This window comes from Bos indicus, chromosome 1 (genome assembly GCF_029378745.1).
Source record: "Bos indicus isolate NIAB-ARS_2022 breed Sahiwal x Tharparkar chromosome 1, NIAB-ARS_B.indTharparkar_mat_pri_1.0, whole genome shotgun sequence".
In the NCBI taxonomy this organism is placed as follows: Eukaryota; Metazoa; Chordata; class Mammalia; order Artiodactyla; family Bovidae; genus Bos; species Bos indicus.
In genome coordinates this window covers 149785305-149801378 of record NC_091760.1, presented here as the reverse complement: position 1 = coordinate 149801378, position 16074 = coordinate 149785305, and the positions used below count along the sequence as shown (strand labels likewise).

General features: G+C 51.3%; 1 protein-coding gene across 1 annotated transcript in view; it reads left to right on the top strand.

Annotated features, from left to right (window-relative positions):
• Positions 1 to 15399, top strand: part of VPS26C (VPS26 endosomal protein sorting factor C) — a 34477-nt gene extending 19078 nt beyond the window's left edge. Inside the window, exons 2-8 of the mRNA XM_019964181.2 lie at positions 349 to 492; positions 1587 to 1736; positions 7254 to 7334; positions 9427 to 9501; positions 10918 to 11068; positions 11263 to 11415; positions 13463 to 15399. Of these exons, the coding sequence (XP_019819740.1) occupies positions 349 to 492; positions 1587 to 1736; positions 7254 to 7334; positions 9427 to 9501; positions 10918 to 11068; positions 11263 to 11415; positions 13463 to 13545 (837 nt within the window). The 3' untranslated portion in view covers positions 13546 to 15399. The remainder of the gene's footprint in view (positions 1 to 348; positions 493 to 1586; positions 1737 to 7253; positions 7335 to 9426; positions 9502 to 10917; positions 11069 to 11262; positions 11416 to 13462) is intronic.
• The last annotated feature ends 675 nt before the right edge of the window (positions 15400 to 16074 follow it).

The window sequence follows — 16074 nt, the reverse complement described above, 5'->3', positions numbered from 1 at the left end:
GTGTCATCCTTCTGAGGGGGTCGTCATACACGCTCCTGTGCCTGGCGGCTCTGAATCTGCCATTCCCCCAGGCCTGCTCTTTGCCCTTTTGAAACCGGACCTGTGTTGGGATTGTCCAGTGGGAATCAAGCTGTGTCCGGAAGGTGGTGGGGGGATAAGATTCTTCCCCCTTGGACCCCCAGGGCCGGGCCTTCCCCACAGTGCCGTCCGGGTATCTGTCTGTGACAAGTGTCCACTGAGCGTCTTCATCTTGGACCACGTTGATGGTTCCAGAGGCCGACTTTGCTAGTGAACCAGGCGGATGAAAGAGCCATGCTAACGTGTCGGGTGGCTCTCTCCCCTCCCCAGGAAATGCTGTCCGGAGTGGTGGTCATATCTGGGAAGGACTCAGTCCAGCACCAGGGCCTCTCCCTGACGGTGGAAGGAACCGTGAACCTGCAGCTCAGTGCCAAGAGCGTGGGGGTGTTCGAAGCCTTCTATAATTCCGTTAAGGTAAGAATGCCTGACTTGCACGTTTTTAGTTCCTTTTCCAAATGTTTGGGGTTGGTTTGCACGTGCTGCCTCAGCTTCATTGTTGTTATTTTGCTGGGAACGGTGGCAGGCGTGCTTTTACGACTCAGTAATCAAACTGAAAAAAACACATGCAGATATTTTGATTCTGAATATATGCTGTTACCGAAAGTCTGCTTGTGTTTATTCTCATCAGACAGGGTTAGGGGGACTTGAGGGGGATATCTTCAGCCCTTACAGAGCCCAGTGTGCTCTGGGAAACTGTGCCTGGGCCTTCTCACCTCTGACCTTCCTAAAGCAAAACTGTTATTATAACTGTTATTTTAGTCCAGCTGCATCCAGGTAAGAATGCCGGTGGAACCCTTCTTTCCTGTTGCTTGAGGGTCTGTGTTCTAGGATGTAAACTTTCTGCTGTACGTAGTTTCCTTTTCCTGAAGGGCAGATTTAACTCTTTTAAGTTCCGAGGAGGAGGAGTTAAGGGGAAAGAAGGGTTCACAAAGAGCATGCAGATTTCAGGGCCTGTCCACGTGTCCCCACAGCTTTCTTTTCTTTTCCTCCATCAGCACTTGAGAGACTCGCTTCCAGAGTTGTGGGTTTTCTCGGTGTGGTTGTAAACCAAGGCTTGGAGTACCTTCCCTCAGGAAAGTGTAGTGCCTGCCGTTGAGGCACGTGTGCGAACAGTCTGCTCCCAGGGCCCAGACTGCCCGGGTGCCCGGAGCTGGGGCCGGGGGGTTGGGGTGGGGAGGAGGGGGTCTGCTCCTCCCTAGGTTCCTTGCAAGTCTGCTTCACGCTGAAGGTGGGGGTACACGTCAGAAGGGTTGTTAGGGGACGGTCAAGCTGAGATACTTGGGGATAAGAGAGAGAAATGTATCAGTGCATTTCCTACTTGCACCCAACACCGCAGCGTCCAGCCCTAAAAATGAACCCAACTTGGACAGCGCCAGGCTCCCAGAGCAGCAGGATGGGGGGGGTGGGGCGGGGGTGAGGGTGTGGGGTCTCCCAGGAGTTGATTCACTAGCCACAGTCACATAACAAGAAGTGCGGGCTGATGGATCGACTTGTGCGTGTCCTTGCAGCCCATCCAGGTCATCAACAGTACCATCGAAATGGTGAAGCCAGGAAAATTTCCCGGCGGCAAAACAGAAATTCCTTTCGAGTTTCCGCTGCACGTGAAGAGTAACAAAGTTCTGTACGAGACGTACCACGGCGTGTTCGTCAACATCCAGGTGCGTGTCCTGACTTCTGTTCTGCACGACAGCTTGCTCGTTGTGTCACTGAAAGTTCTTAAATAAATGGGCCCAAGAAGTTAACGCTGTAGGCGTGGCTGAGCCCCTCCTGCGTTCTGTACTGATTTCTCATCTTGCCCGGCAGAACGTAGTGTGTGTATGTGAATACGACCGTTATCCTTGGGGGAGACCCTGGAGAACCCACACTGTAGCTTCTTTTCAGGAATCCCGTTGTTTCTCTGGGGCTCTATGCAGGCCACGCTGACGCCGTTGGGGGTGCTTTTATTGTTGGTAATAGATATGCCCTCACGTCTCTCTGGTACCCGCACCAACTTGTCTGTTTCGAACGTATAAATATCTCTTTGTTTCATATCCAAAGGCTAGCGCTCTGACATAGGCCTGTATTCTTTACTGAACAGCCCGTGTAAATGAGTGGGGGGAGGTGGATTTATGACTTCCTGTCCACCTCTGCCGGTTCAGGATGTCTGTCACAGTCCCCATTGTTGTCTCAGGCACAGTTTGGAGTCATGACTCAGAGCGAGAGAAAAAGAGCCTTTCCTTTATTCGGTGGAAAGAAAGGTACTTTTGTGATATCAGCCTTGCAGCCGGTCCCTCGCCGGATGAGACAAAAGCATTTTGTCTCACGTGTGTGCAAGAGGGCTGGCAGTTAGGAAATTTTTTTGATTTATTAAGTTTTAGCTGAAAATTTGGTCCTGGTAGAGATGATTCCCCCACTTAAAAATGCAGCGCTTTAAAAATAAAAATTCTCCAAACACTCGTGCGAGTTTAACGCATGGTTTGTGTGCATGTGGGTTTTATGAATGGCTTGAAAGATTGGTCCAAAAGAAACACATGTAGTGTGATGTAATCTGTTGCAGTAAATGTCTTTCTGTACAAAACTTTTCTAGTCCTTTCCTGTCAGTGTACCTGTTTCAGCAGCAAATACACTGAAGGCTTTGGGCCGCTCATAAGAAGGGACAGTAAACTGTCTGGACTCAAAAGGAGCCACTTGTGTAGACACACAGCTGGTGTAGAGACCCAAGTCCTCTGACCCACTTTCAAGGTGCAGAATATTTTTACCACGAAAGAAAGTGAATGAAAACCGCATTTTTTTTTCTTTTTTTTTTTTTTTAGGAAGACTGAAAATCTCTCAGTTCAGTTCAGTTCAGTCACTCAGTTGTGTCCAACTCTTTGCAACCCCATGAACCACAGCACGCCAGGCCTCCCTGTCTATCACCAACTCCTGGAGTCCACCCAAACCCATGTCCATTGAGTCGGTGATGCCATCCAACCATCTCATCCTCTCTCGTCCCCTTCTCCTCCTGCCCTCAATCTTTCCCAGCATCAGGGTCTTTTCAAATGAGTCAGCTCAGGTGGTCAAAGTATCGGAGTTTAAGCTTCAACATCAGGCCTTCCAATGAACACTCGGGACTGATCTCCTTTAGGATGGACTGGTTGGGTCTCCTTGCAGAAAATCTCTCAAACATCGCATTTTCAAAATTATTTTTTTTTCTCTTGCCAGAATCAGCAGCAACCTGGTTTACCCACACAGCTCTTCTTTGATGCGGTCTATTTACTAATAGAAGCATACATTCATTAGAAACAATAGAATAACATCCAATTTTCTGTGGTCATACTTCTTACTTGTCACTTTCTTTTCCTGTGTTTAGCATTCTTGTTAAAAGATTCATTTGTTTAACATAAAGTTGGAAGTCTCACCCTTTTTCACATACTGCCTGGAAGGGCATCAGATGAAAATACAAAATTTGGGGTCCTGTGCAGCTGTGTGTGAGTTGGAAACCAGTTCAAATGCAGAAGGAGAGTTAGCATGTGGTTAATTCTTTAGTAAATAATCACCCTGACCTCAGTTTATTTTGGTCATCAGATTTTACCACTTTGAGGGTTAACCTTAGAATGCTGTAACGTGGAATTCTGCACCTCCCCAAATATCTCATAAATTTCTGAAACCATAGAGATGTCCTCTCAACCTCACATTTATAAGAGCTGGTCACTCTTTTGCTTATTACCTGGATTCAACATTTATTAGAATTTTGCCACATTTGTTTCATCTGTATTCTGAATCATTTCAAAGTTAGTTACAGAATCTTGACACTTCATCTCAAAATCACCAGAAGACAGGGATATTCTTTCTACGTAACGCCAGTTACCGTTTTCACACCTCTCAGGGGGAACAGAAATTCTCCAGTGTCATCTAACTCCCAGTTCTTAACTCAGATTCGCCACTGCTTCTTTTGAGAAGCATGCGTCTTGAGAGACACCAGGATTGCGACTTCCTGATCTCATTCTCATTCATCCGTGCACTCATTCAGTCTCTGGACAGGCCTTCTTCCAGCCTCTTGGTTGGACAGTGGGACAGGTGCCACCCAGAGGGGCAGCGGCCACTGTGGTCCCGCAGGCGTGGCCTTCTCAGCGCCAGGACTCATCACACTTTCCGTGAAGATTCCTGGGTGTGTGACTTGGGAGAGAAGGTGTTCTTGTTGAGCCTTAACAACAGTCTTTCTCAAATCATATGGGTGCAGAGACACTTTTCATTTATCATTTGAATTGCGTTGTGGTACCGTAATGTAAAAATAGTAAAAAGGCTGACAACATAAAGGATTTAAAATGTAGCCAGTAGTAGGTTGCCAGCTCACAGGGCCTGGTTTCCTCGTAACTTCTTAGGCGGAGGACTCCATCATATTTGCTCTGATTCTCCTCAGCCACATTTGCATCCACCTCTCATCCTTATTTGTAGACAGAGCATACAGGAAGCTGTCAGTCTTCCCAGCTGTCCTCTGTACAACCACTTTTTCCTTTAAAAGTTGTTTAAATCACAGGGTGGTTTTATTTTTGTTCTCCTCTCGTGGCCCTACTAGCGGGGTTTTATCCTCTTAACACAAAGTACAGCGGTACCAACATGTCTGCTGAAATGGTTTCAGAAGTAAATGATCGAGATGCCTGTCCTCCTTGTTCATGGTGAAAATATCCCTTCTAGGAGTCTGCCTTAAATCTGTTGGGCTGTGTCTTCTTTCCTCATTCCCATCCATGGTGTGTTTACTGTCAAGTCAGAAGAGATCGCATCTTGGGGCTTCCCTGGCAGTCCAGTGGTTAAGGCTCCACACTTCCAGTACAGGGGACTTGGGTTCCATCCCCGGTCAGGGAACGAAGCATGTCACATCCCACATGTCACACAGCATGGCCAAAAGAGAAATCGAGTCTTATACCTCCTCTGGGAGCCCTGCTCATGTCTGACCCTCCTTAACCTCCTGTAGGCCTTGCCATGTAGATCACTCATTAATATTTTGGAAAGATCCAGACAGAGTGAAAAGATCCAGGGCTTTGCAGCAGACAGACCCGGGCTTGAATTACCATATTGCATAAAGATTTGGAGCGTGGGTGTCTGCCGCAGACAGGTGTAAACTCAGATCCCATCTCTGTGACCCAGACGGCCTTCATGACCTCTCCTCCTGGGGGTTGATGAGGTCTCTTTGTGAAGTACTTATTCAGCCTAGTTCCCGGCACCCAGAACATGCCAAGTAAATAATTGCTGAATGATTAAATAAATGAATTCATGGTGACTATCTGTATATTATGTCAACCGTCCTTACCTTTGAATTGTCAGAATTAATCAAGAAAGTGCTGTAAAAGAATTTAGTGAAAATTGTTCAGTTGTGTCTGACTCTCTGTGAGCCCATGGACTGTAGCCCGCCAGGCTCCTCTGTCCGTGGGATTCTCCAGGCAAGAATACTGGAGTGGGTAGCCATTCCCTTCTCCAGGGGATCTTCCCAACCCAGGGATTGAACCCAGGTTTCCATGCAGTTCCTAAAACACATTGGTGTTTTCCTGTTTTCTCCATCTTTCTGCCCTCTCCCACTCATGACCAGCTGCCTTATATTACCAGTTACTGCTTTCACACTTAAAAAAAAAACCTTTACTGACCAAAAGTTGGTACCCATTATTCACAGTCTTTCATTTACAAATTACAGAAATCTTGCTCAAACTGGCTTAGCCAAAAAAGGGACATTGGATCCTGGAACTCACAATTCCAGGGGACTGTCGAGGCTGGGAGAGGGGACACCGGTCAGCCCCCAGCTCTGTGTTCTTGGTGGCAGAGAACATTCTCCCGGCTGGGCCACCCCCACAGAAAGGATTCCTCCCCTGGTCTAGCAGCGCTCCTGGCTTTCTGGTCACTTCCAAACCAGGGTGGGCTGGGGGAAGCCAGCCCTCCCAAACCCCTGAGGCTGAAAATGAGGAAGGGCACTCCCATTGGGAAAAGAATCAGGGAGACCAGGCAGGCCCTAACAAAATACTGCCCATAGCGTGTGGGCTGTACAGGAAGGTCAGTTACACAGATACACGCGTGTGTGTGTTACATATGCGAACAACAGATGCATATGTAGAGCAGTCCTTGCTGAGCTGGTCTGGCTGGGGGACCAGACTGAAGTCTCGGTAGAAAATGTATGTGTGTTTTTGCCCCTGGGAAATCCATGGACAGAGGAGCCTGGTGGGCTACAGCCTGGTGGCAAAAGAGTGGGACACGACTTAGCAACTAACAGTAGCAACGTGTGTGTGTGTGTGTGCATATGATTGAGACTATACACACACACATATAAAGGCCCTTGTAGACAACGGTGTTCTTTTTTATTTCTTTTCTAACGTTTCCTCTCCCAGGAGACCCTTAATACATAGTAAGTACCTTCAGTACATAGTTCTCGTTTAACCTGGACAGGTCGGTCATAATAGTCGTAACTTCTTGACTCACTACACATATGGTTCCAGTTCTACAGATTATTTGTAATGTTTTTCCCCAGATGATTAAAACACTAGCTCGCTTTATTAAACGTACACGATTTTTGTTTGTTTGTTTAAGACAGTAATGTGCCGTTGAGTTTTGTTAGCAGTCTCTCACTGCTATGGACAGGATGGGAAGGGACAGGTCGAGTTTCCAGCCTGGCGCCCAGCTCTGTGGCGGGCTCCCCCTCGCGGGGCTCAGGGCCTGTCTCGCAGAAGGTATGGGGCATCTCCCTCATTGGCTATGAGTCTCGATGCCCCAGGGTTTGCAGCTCTGCTGCCATGATTTCTCATCCTTTCTACAAAGTCGCTGCTGTTTCACCCAGAGCCGTGATGTGCCAGCCCTGACTTGTCATTTCACTGGGTCCTCACTAAAGTCGCATCAGTGTCCTCATCTTCTAGAGCAGGAAGCTGAAGCTCAGAGAGGCTGTATTCCCTGTCTGGGCTCACACAGGGAGGCTGATGCCCAGCTCTGCCTCGCAAGTCTTTCCCCGTGTGACGGGGGGCTCCGTGAGACTCTGCACCCCTTCCAGGGGTCCAGCGATAGGATGGCCCTGGGCACAGGCTGAGGTGTCTATTACAGAAATACTTTTCATTTTGAGCATTAACTCCCCCGGTTATGTACACAGATTTCGTATGATGCATTAATGGGATGGAACCTTGTCTGTGTAATTCTGTGATGAGAGCAGACGCTCTCAAGAACGTCTCCTCTGCCTTTCTCTGCAGTACACCCTGCGCTGTGACATGCGGCGGTCCCTGCTGGCCAAGGACTTGACCAAGACCTGCGAGTTCATCGTCCACTCCACCGTAAGCCGCCCTCGGGGGGCCTGCGCTCGGTAGCAGGACTCTCCTGCGGGGCCTGGGACTGCGCCCACTTAGCAGCAGTGAGTTAGCTGCTAGTGCTCCGTGGGTGCGGCACAGGGGCCTGGGACTCCTGGGTCAGAGACAGGGGAGCATGATTCTCCTGGCCTGGCCAGCAGCAGGGTAGCAGCGTGCATGTCATCCCCTGGGCCAGACCCTCCGGGCGATGCCCCTAGCCCACGGGGTGCTGCGCCTGAGGGGTCTGTGCCTCACCTGAGGAGCCCCAGGCCAGGGGGCCCACCTTCATCTCAGCAGACGGTGCGCAAGCCTGCCCTTGGTCCTGGAGGGAGGCATCGTCTCGTCCTTCATGGCTGCTTCCGTAAATGGCTGGCAGAAACGTGCCCGGCTGTGGGGTAGGAAGGCCAGGGCCCTGCGTTCTCAGCCCACGAGGCAGGAACACACCGGGGTGCTGGGGAAGGGGGCAGGGAGAGCCTTTTCTGACACCTTCTGCCGGGACTCTGCACTGACAGAGTGTCCTTAAGCAGTCCTTTCACGTGCCAACCGAGGGGGCTAGGTCCCCTCCCCCCAGGGGACCTGTTGGGGCTGGTACTCGTGCCCACAGCCCTGGAGTCCCTGTATCTCAGTTCTCTCCAGGCCTTTGGGGCAGGGCCTCTTAACCCTATTATGAAATGTCCACGGATGCCTTAGTGATGACTGAAGATGTAAGAGCCCTTCCGCATAAGATCGGTGAAATCACTGATGCCCTTGCATCAATTTTGTGACTTTTTTAGGATTTTCAATTATGTGTAGTTTCCCTCTATAAAATTTCAGTAGATGTTTCTTTCAGTGCTACGGTTTTTAAAAAAATATGAAAATATTTCTCATTTTTGGAAGTCACTTCATTTAGAAACAGATGTTTTCCTTCTGTCCAATCAAGGGTTTTCAAATGGAAGCTAAAAAAATTTTCTTCTTCATGTAGATTACTCCCTTAAAAAAAAAAAATCACATGCCATTTCATGTCTTATATAAAAAGAGCCTCCACCTGTGTGAAGAATAAGCCCAAATTCAGCCCCCTGCCTAGGGCTGGGCACCTGGTGACCACTCAGGCTGGCGGTGGCAGAGCCACCGGGGGCTTCCTCCCTGCTCCTGGAGGTCACCCACAGTTAGCCCCCAGGGGTCACGGTCTCGGTGAATAATTTCACTAGAAGCCAAACTACGCCATGACCCACAGTTGACAAGTTAAATATTCCTTTATGTGCTGTGAGGAAAAATATATTCACGAAAGAATATGTTCGTGAACCTATTGGTAAAAAGAGTAGCTTCAAGAAGACTATTTCCGAGAGTAAGCTTTTGGTGAGTAAAGTTGGCAGGCTGGTCAGGGGCCTTTCTCCTCCACAGCTCCCACGCCATCGGGGCCTCAGTGGCCTTTGGGCCCCAACCTGTGAGTAAAAGGCACCAGGCAGGCCCCCAGGAAGCTTGGCTGTGTTGATGGATTCTGTGCCTGTGTGATGGAGGTGGTCATTGTTAACAAATCTCCGTAACGCTGATAATTAATCTGTTACGCTACAGTGTGATTCTTCATGGTAGAAGGTTAGTTGTACAGCTGAGTGGCTAACAGCACCAGCTGTGGAACCAGGGTGCCTGGGTTTGACTGTCCGTTCTGCTCTGGACTTGAGCGACCAGGTGAGCCGTCTGGGCCTCATTGACCTCACCTGCGCGGTGGGTCCGCGGCAGCAACGGCACTGCACAGGGCCCGTCACAGAGACACTTTGGTGTACAATCTTATTCTCAGAGACGGCTTCAAATAAACGTCTCCCAGTAATCCCGCTCTGCTTTTAAATTCTGGACCTGCGAGGGACCTTCGAGACAAAGAAGCCTGGCCCCCCCATTTTCCAGATGCGGAAACTTGAGTCAGGGGGATGAAGACATTGGACAGACACAGCCTTGTTTCCTGGCAGAACTGTTTTAGAACCCAGGCACCCTGCCTCTTGGCACCAAGGTCTCCCGTTCTTGTGCTGCCTTGCATTTCCTGAAACGAGGAAAAACAAGTGGGAGCTGTGGGACTCTCTCCTGATTTCGGTTCTTCCCCCTGTTTTAGCCTCAGAAGGGGAAATGGACTCCGAGCCCCGTGGACTTCACGATCACACCTGACACCTTGCAGAACGTCAAAGAGGTAACGTGCTCCGTAGTCGCGGCACCAGGGCGACTTTCCTTCCTTCCATCCTTCTCTCTCTCGGCTGTGCTGGGATTTCATTGCTGTCTGCGGGCTTTCTCTGGTTGCGTCCCACTGCCCCCAGCGTTGCAGCGCCTAGGCTTCTCACTGCAGGGGCTTCTTGGGGAGCGCAGCCTGGTAGGCTTCCTAGTTGCAGCACGCGGGCTCTGTAGTTGTGAGGTACCGGCTGGGTTTCAAAGACTCGGTGTGAAAAAAGAGAATTTAAAGCATCGTGTATGATTGTAATATACTGATTGTATGTGGAAGAGACAGTATTTTCAATATACTGAAGAATTTCACCTGTTTCCTCTTACTTTTTTTAATGTGGCTAGTAGAAAATTTTAAATTACACGTTCACTTCTTCACATTTGTGGCTTACCTCATGTTTCTATTGGACAGTGTGTTCTAAACTCTGAATTGACTTCAGGGTAACTGGGACCCCGCCGTAGGAAGGAGTGCTAGGCAGTGTCTCTAGCTCCTCAGACCCGTTCTTCCCACCACACCGTCACTCCCCCACGACCGTATTCCTCTGTCTCTAGCTCCTCAGACCCGTTCTCCCCACCACAGCGTCACTCCCCCACGACCGTATCCCTCTGTCCAGAGAGAAAAGGCCCATAGGTGTTTAGTCCAGCATGGAAGAAGAGTTGTTCTCTTCACAAATAAAGTTAATCTCTTCTTGGTTTTTCAAAACTGCATAATTGGGAACATTTTTAAATTGATTTTCTTTTTTTCTTGGTGACAGATTGTCCTTAAACACTCTTGTCAGCTTCCTCAGACATTTTTTAAAATGTTACTTATTTATGGCTGCGCTGGATCTTCGCTGCTTTGCGAGGGCTTTCTCAAGCTACAGCAAGCAGGGGCCGCTCTTGCAGTGCGCAAGCTCCTCCTCGCAGTGACTTCTCTGGTTGCCGAGCGCGGGCTCTACGGCGCGGGCCCAATAGTCCTGGCACCCTGGCTTAGTTGCTCCACGGCATGTGGAATCCTTCTGCACCAGGGATCGAGCCCGTGTCCCCTGTGTTGACAGGCGGATTCTTACCCACTGCGCCACCGGGGAAGTCCCTCAGACATTCTCATATCATGGCGCTTGGTCAGATGGAGTTGTGCAGACCTAAGGCAGGCAGGAAGGCTGCTTTGGCGAGAGAGCTGGTCTTTGTCAGGTACCTTAGGTCTGTCGATAAGTTGTTGGATCATTCAGTCTGTTACTCAGACTGTTTTAAGCGCTGTTGTCCAGTTTTGCCAGTTTTGTCAGCCAGGCTCCCAGTGAGTTTTGTGTAAATTACCAGACTCTGTGTTCAGTTCTTCTTTGTACCAGAAAGGCTCGAGTCATTTCTCCCGGCACCTCCCATTCCTGACGTGTCTGGTTTTGTCTCGTTTTAGAGGGCCTTGCTCCCCAAATTTCTCATCAGAGGACATCTCAACTCGACCAACTGTGTGATCACACAGCCACTGACGGGAGAGCTGGTGGTGGAGAGCTCAGAGGCTGCCATCAAAAGCATCGAGCTGCAGCTGGTGCGCGTGGAGACGTGCGGTAAGGCCCCCTGACCCTCCGCTGCCCCCGGCCCACAGCCACGAGCTCGCCTCTCATCTCCAGGGTCCTGCAGGGCCAGCGGGACAGCAGGGGACTCTCCTGTTGATGCACCTTCTCTGAGTCACTGGCTGCTGCTTCAGCCTGAACGGACGTGCGCTGTGTCCTGACCCCACGATGCCCTCTCCCTGCTCCAGGCTGTGCAGAAGGCTACGCCCGCGACGCCACAGAGATTCAGAACATTCAGATCGCCGACGGGGACGTGTGTCGGGGCCTCTCCATCCCCATCTACATGGTCTTCCCCCGGCTATTCACCTGCCCGACGCTAGAGACCACCAACTTCAAAGTGGGTACGTGCGTGCCCTCAGGGTGCCCCTGGGAGGGGGTGGATCTGCTGGTCTGCTGATCTCGGGTGCAGCGCGGAGCACCCAGCCCTTTGGTTGCTGCACAAAAATGCGTGCAGAGCAGCTGGGTGGCACCCAGGGTTGAACTTGCTTCGTCCCCCAGGAGACAGCGTGGGCTGCTCACGTGACAACATGCTCTCTGAAGGACACTAACTTGGCCAGGGACCAGCCAGCCAAGCTCGTGGGGAGGTCGGATCAGCCCTCTGATGGGCTGGTATTTGATGGGGACACAAGACCTGTGACAGCCCAGTGAACACTCATCTTCCCAAGGGCTGAGGCTCCGGCAGCTGAGGGGGAGTCAGTGGTTTTCTGTGATCGCACGACAGATACTTGGACCACAAGATCTGAGTCGCGTTAAGACGCACTTTTCAATCCTGCTTTTTCTCCCTTCACCTTGTATTGTGGTTGAATCTGCAGATAGAGAACTGCAGTTGTGGTGAAATTGCCAAATAAGGGGCAGCCTGTAAATTCCGTGTGGATGTGTGACTGGGTGGGAGCCTCCCTGACCTTGGTTGTTCGAGGGTCAGCTGCACCTTTGATTTTTAAGTTAAGGAGGAGGAGCTTATCTGTCGATTTTTCAACTTGGTTTTGCTACATAAACTTTAAGAAACATCCAAAAATTGTTCTTTTCTGCTACACTATGCATTAGGTACCTGTACTGTCTGCACCTTATTTCTGTCAGACCTTACAAAGCGTCTGTGTAGCATTTAATGTAGCGCCCACGATTCCTCCATAGAAATAACGCCCTCAGCCCATCAGCCAAGACACTGGCGGTGCTTGTGTCCTGGTGGCTCCTGTTTTGTGTGCCTGGGGGCTTGTGCAGTGACCACCCCTTCAACTGAGGGGGTCCCGCGGGAAGGAGGTAGCCTGTGATCATTGAGCACCACGGCCTCTCGTTTCCCTGGGGTCACCGTCTCATGGCTGGGAGGTCAGGTTCCGTTCTCAAGGGGGAATAGGGTGAGCCCCGCGTCCTTAGTTAGGCGCACATCTGGGTGTGCCCCTTCACTCCGACGGTGCCCAGCTTGGGGAACTTCCTGGGCACGGCCAGGCCCGCGGCTGTCCCCAGCTGAGCCCATGGCCCTCCGCGCTGGGAGGAAGCCAGCACCAGTCCTGCCATGGGCCTTCTGTGCCTGCCGGGCCTCCTCTCTGTCCCCTCCAGGGAGGACAGCAAGGTGGTGGGAAGACTTGGGCAGCCCAGAGGGTGTTGCGGCCTGTGACAGCCATCAGAAAGAGGAAGGGAACACGGCAGCCACTGCGGTACACACTCGTGCCCTGGCCAGTGCCGGGCCAAGGCGACGGCCACACACGGAGACACCGTCCTTGGGACTCCGGCCACAGAGGGGCCCTGGAGGAGCCGGCCCCCAGCCCCTTCCCTTCACACTGGGGAGGGACCTGGGCTTCTCTCTTTTCGGGGGCTCTCTCCTCAGGCACCCCCTTCCCTGTCATCCACGTGCTGACTCTTAGCACCTAGAAAGCGGGAAGAAAGACTACTGTTTGCTGAAGGTAGCAGAGGAATGTTTGAACAGGTGTCATGGACAAATAAACCCGGCTGCAAAGGGACGGCTGGGAGATGGCTTGCCTTCTTTTCCAAGTGCTGTTTCTCGCCTGGCCTGGGGTGCTGCCGGTGGGCTGTGGGCCAGCGTGGGGTCCGCTAGTCCACCCAGTATGGTAGGACAGGTTAAAAAGAAAGCCACAGTGCACCTGTGAGCGGATGAGATTCTAGGAGATTCTGTGCAGTAGAGACAGAGGACAAGAGAGTATTTGAGAATGCAGGACCTTAGAGTGTCCGGGGGTGAGAAGACGGATATACTCAGGCAGTCCCGCCCGGGTAGCCACCTATACCGATTTCTCCTGGAAACTTGGGAGGGTGTGCAGCTCCCAAGGCAGGAGCTGCTGCCTCTCTGTCCAGATTTCAGCGGAGCCCTAGTGGGTCTGGCGTTTACGCCTCCGGAGTCGGTGAGCGTTGAGCCTGTCTGTCCTTTCTCTCCCCCAGAGTTTGAGGTGAACATCGTGGTGCTGCTTCACCCCGACCACCTCATCACTGAGAACTTCCCGCTGAAGCTCTGCAGGATGTAGCCAGGAGCAAGGGACTGCACTGCGAGGGCGGCCCGTGGAAATGCAGTCATTCCGCCACCACCCACCGCCCGTCTCCCAGGAGCTGAAGCTGGCAGCACGGACCCGCTTTCTCGGTGGTTCTGTATCAGAAAAAAGTCTGACCCTCCTTCCGCGTTTCTTCGAGGCCCCTCTCATCAGAGCTTCCCTTGGAAATGCGTCAGGATTTCTTAACGGTCTTGGCCAGATGGCTTCCCAGAGAGCAGGTGGTCTTCTGCCTCCTGACCAGACCTGCTGTTCACGTTCAGGAAACAGTTAACAGAGGCTGAACTTTGCTGGAGAGCGAGGCAGTGCTTGTGGCCGGGACTCCGCCTGGCCCCGCCCCGCCCCTGGTCCCACCCCGCCCCTGGCCCCGCCCCCCCAGGCGGTCGCTCAGCGCTGGCGGCTCTGGACGTTGGCCACGCCCACCGAGGAGGGCACAGGGTCGCTCACCGGAAGTGGGTAGCGGGTTTTTCTCTCTTTTCTCCTACCATTTTTTCACGGTAACATCATACTTTTTAGGGAACCTGGGGAAGATGTGTCTTGCCTTCCCGGGACCGAGGGTCCGGTGACCATGGCTGGCGCTGGAATATTTCTCTCAGGGCCTGCTGTGACGTTGCTTGCCGCCATCTTCCCAGAGTCCGTTCTAGTGCGAGGTGATGTGAGGGGGTCAAGACGCAGGTCCACACCGCCTTGGGCTGGGTGCTGAGGGGCAGGACCCCCGGCGTGAAGACACCCGTCCGTGCTGGGTGGGGCCGGGACTCCAAGAACTTGCCATCCCGCCTGGAGGACCTGCGGTGGTGGTGGGGTCGGGAGTTGGCCGGAAGCCGTTTTCTCCCTCGCCTCCCGTGGGAATTTTCTCAGTGTAAGGTGGGCCTGTGACAACACATTTCTTCCTTCAAATCCTACCAGTGTTTCCGTGGGTCCGCGTGAGTTCACCTCAGAGGTGCACACTGCCTGGCCTTCCGCAGCAGCCCCCGCCTGGCAGGCTCCGGCCGAGGGGGGCTCGGCCCCGGTGGTCCTTCCACTGTCCCAGGCCAGCTCTGGTGACCCCGATGCTGCTTGCAGACAGACCTACTCAGGCTCTGCTCTACCCTCGGGCTTCACCAGCGCGTCGGATACAACTTACCGAGTCATGGAAAAAGGTGTTCCCAGATAATACAATAGTTCCTACATCTCCTTTTATGCGTATCCGACATCAATAGCGACCCGACGCTGCGTTTAAACTAGACCAGCAGAAAACAAGGAGTCCACACTTCTGGGAAGTTTCACATGTAGAGATTGTTTCTGATGGGGGAAAAAAGCTAAATGAGAATTTGGAGCAAACGTTGGGGACGTATATTCCTATGTAGTATCTTAAGTAAACCGATGTTACAGACATAAATATGGTGATACGAGTATTCTCCCTCGGAATAATCACCTGAAGAGTTGCCAGCAGCCAGGCCTCCTTTAGCGTTTTGTTCAACCTCGAAGGACCTGGGCAAGGGCCTTTTCCTTGTCCTCCTCGGACGGGCACCTCCACCGTCGATTGTTAAGGAAAACTCGGATGTTCGGGTGTCTTGGGCAGTGGTCCCACTACTGACCTGGCTGGAGTGGGGGTCTCCCGTGATCAGGCTTTTCCATTAGAACAGGAGGAAGGGGAGGTGAAGGGAAGAGGCTGTGAACCGTGAATCTAAAACAGTACACTTTTCTTGGAAAAGGCCGGTTAGGCCAGAGGACCTTCTGGCTCTTGGTGCTCCAGCAGAAATGGGAGCCTGGCTCCAGTTCTCAGCCATGTCGTGCGTTCCACAGGAAAGGTGGAGAGGTTAATCAGAAATAAAATTTTTTTTTTTTTAAAAACGCATCATTGTGGTTCCTTCTGCATGCCTTTAATTGTAGAAGATCTTTTTGGGTAGGCTCTGGTCTTTTTATTCAATGGCTATTCTGTAAATAGCTGTAATTTTGGTGTGCTCAGGAGAGGCCGCGAGCTCAAGGTCTTCCTGCCCTTTCATCTCGGCTCATCTCCCTAGTACTTATTACTGTTCGTTGCCAAGTAATACTCTATTTTGTAGATACACCACACTGTTTAATTCACTCATCAATTAACACATTTGAGGTGTTTTCACTTTTTCATTATTAAAAATTCAGCTGTGAACGTTCATGTACAAGCTTTGTTATGAACATATATTTTTATTTCCCCTAGATACATATCTAGAAGTTCAGGATCATATGATGGCTCTGTGTTTAATCTTTTGGGGAGCCACAAAAATGTTTTCCAAGCATCTGCGCCATCTTACATACCCACCAGCGATGTGCAAGCTTCCAGCTTCACATCCTTGTCACCGCCTGTAATTGTCTGCCTTTTTTATCATAATCATCCTGGTGGGTGTGAAGTGGTACCTTTTAACTTTGATTTGCATTTTCCTAATAACTGATGATGTTGAACATCTCCTGCGTTTATTGCTGTGCTGTGCTTAGTTGTTCCGTCGTTTCCAACTCTTTGTGACCCCATGGACTAGCCTACCAGGCTCCTCT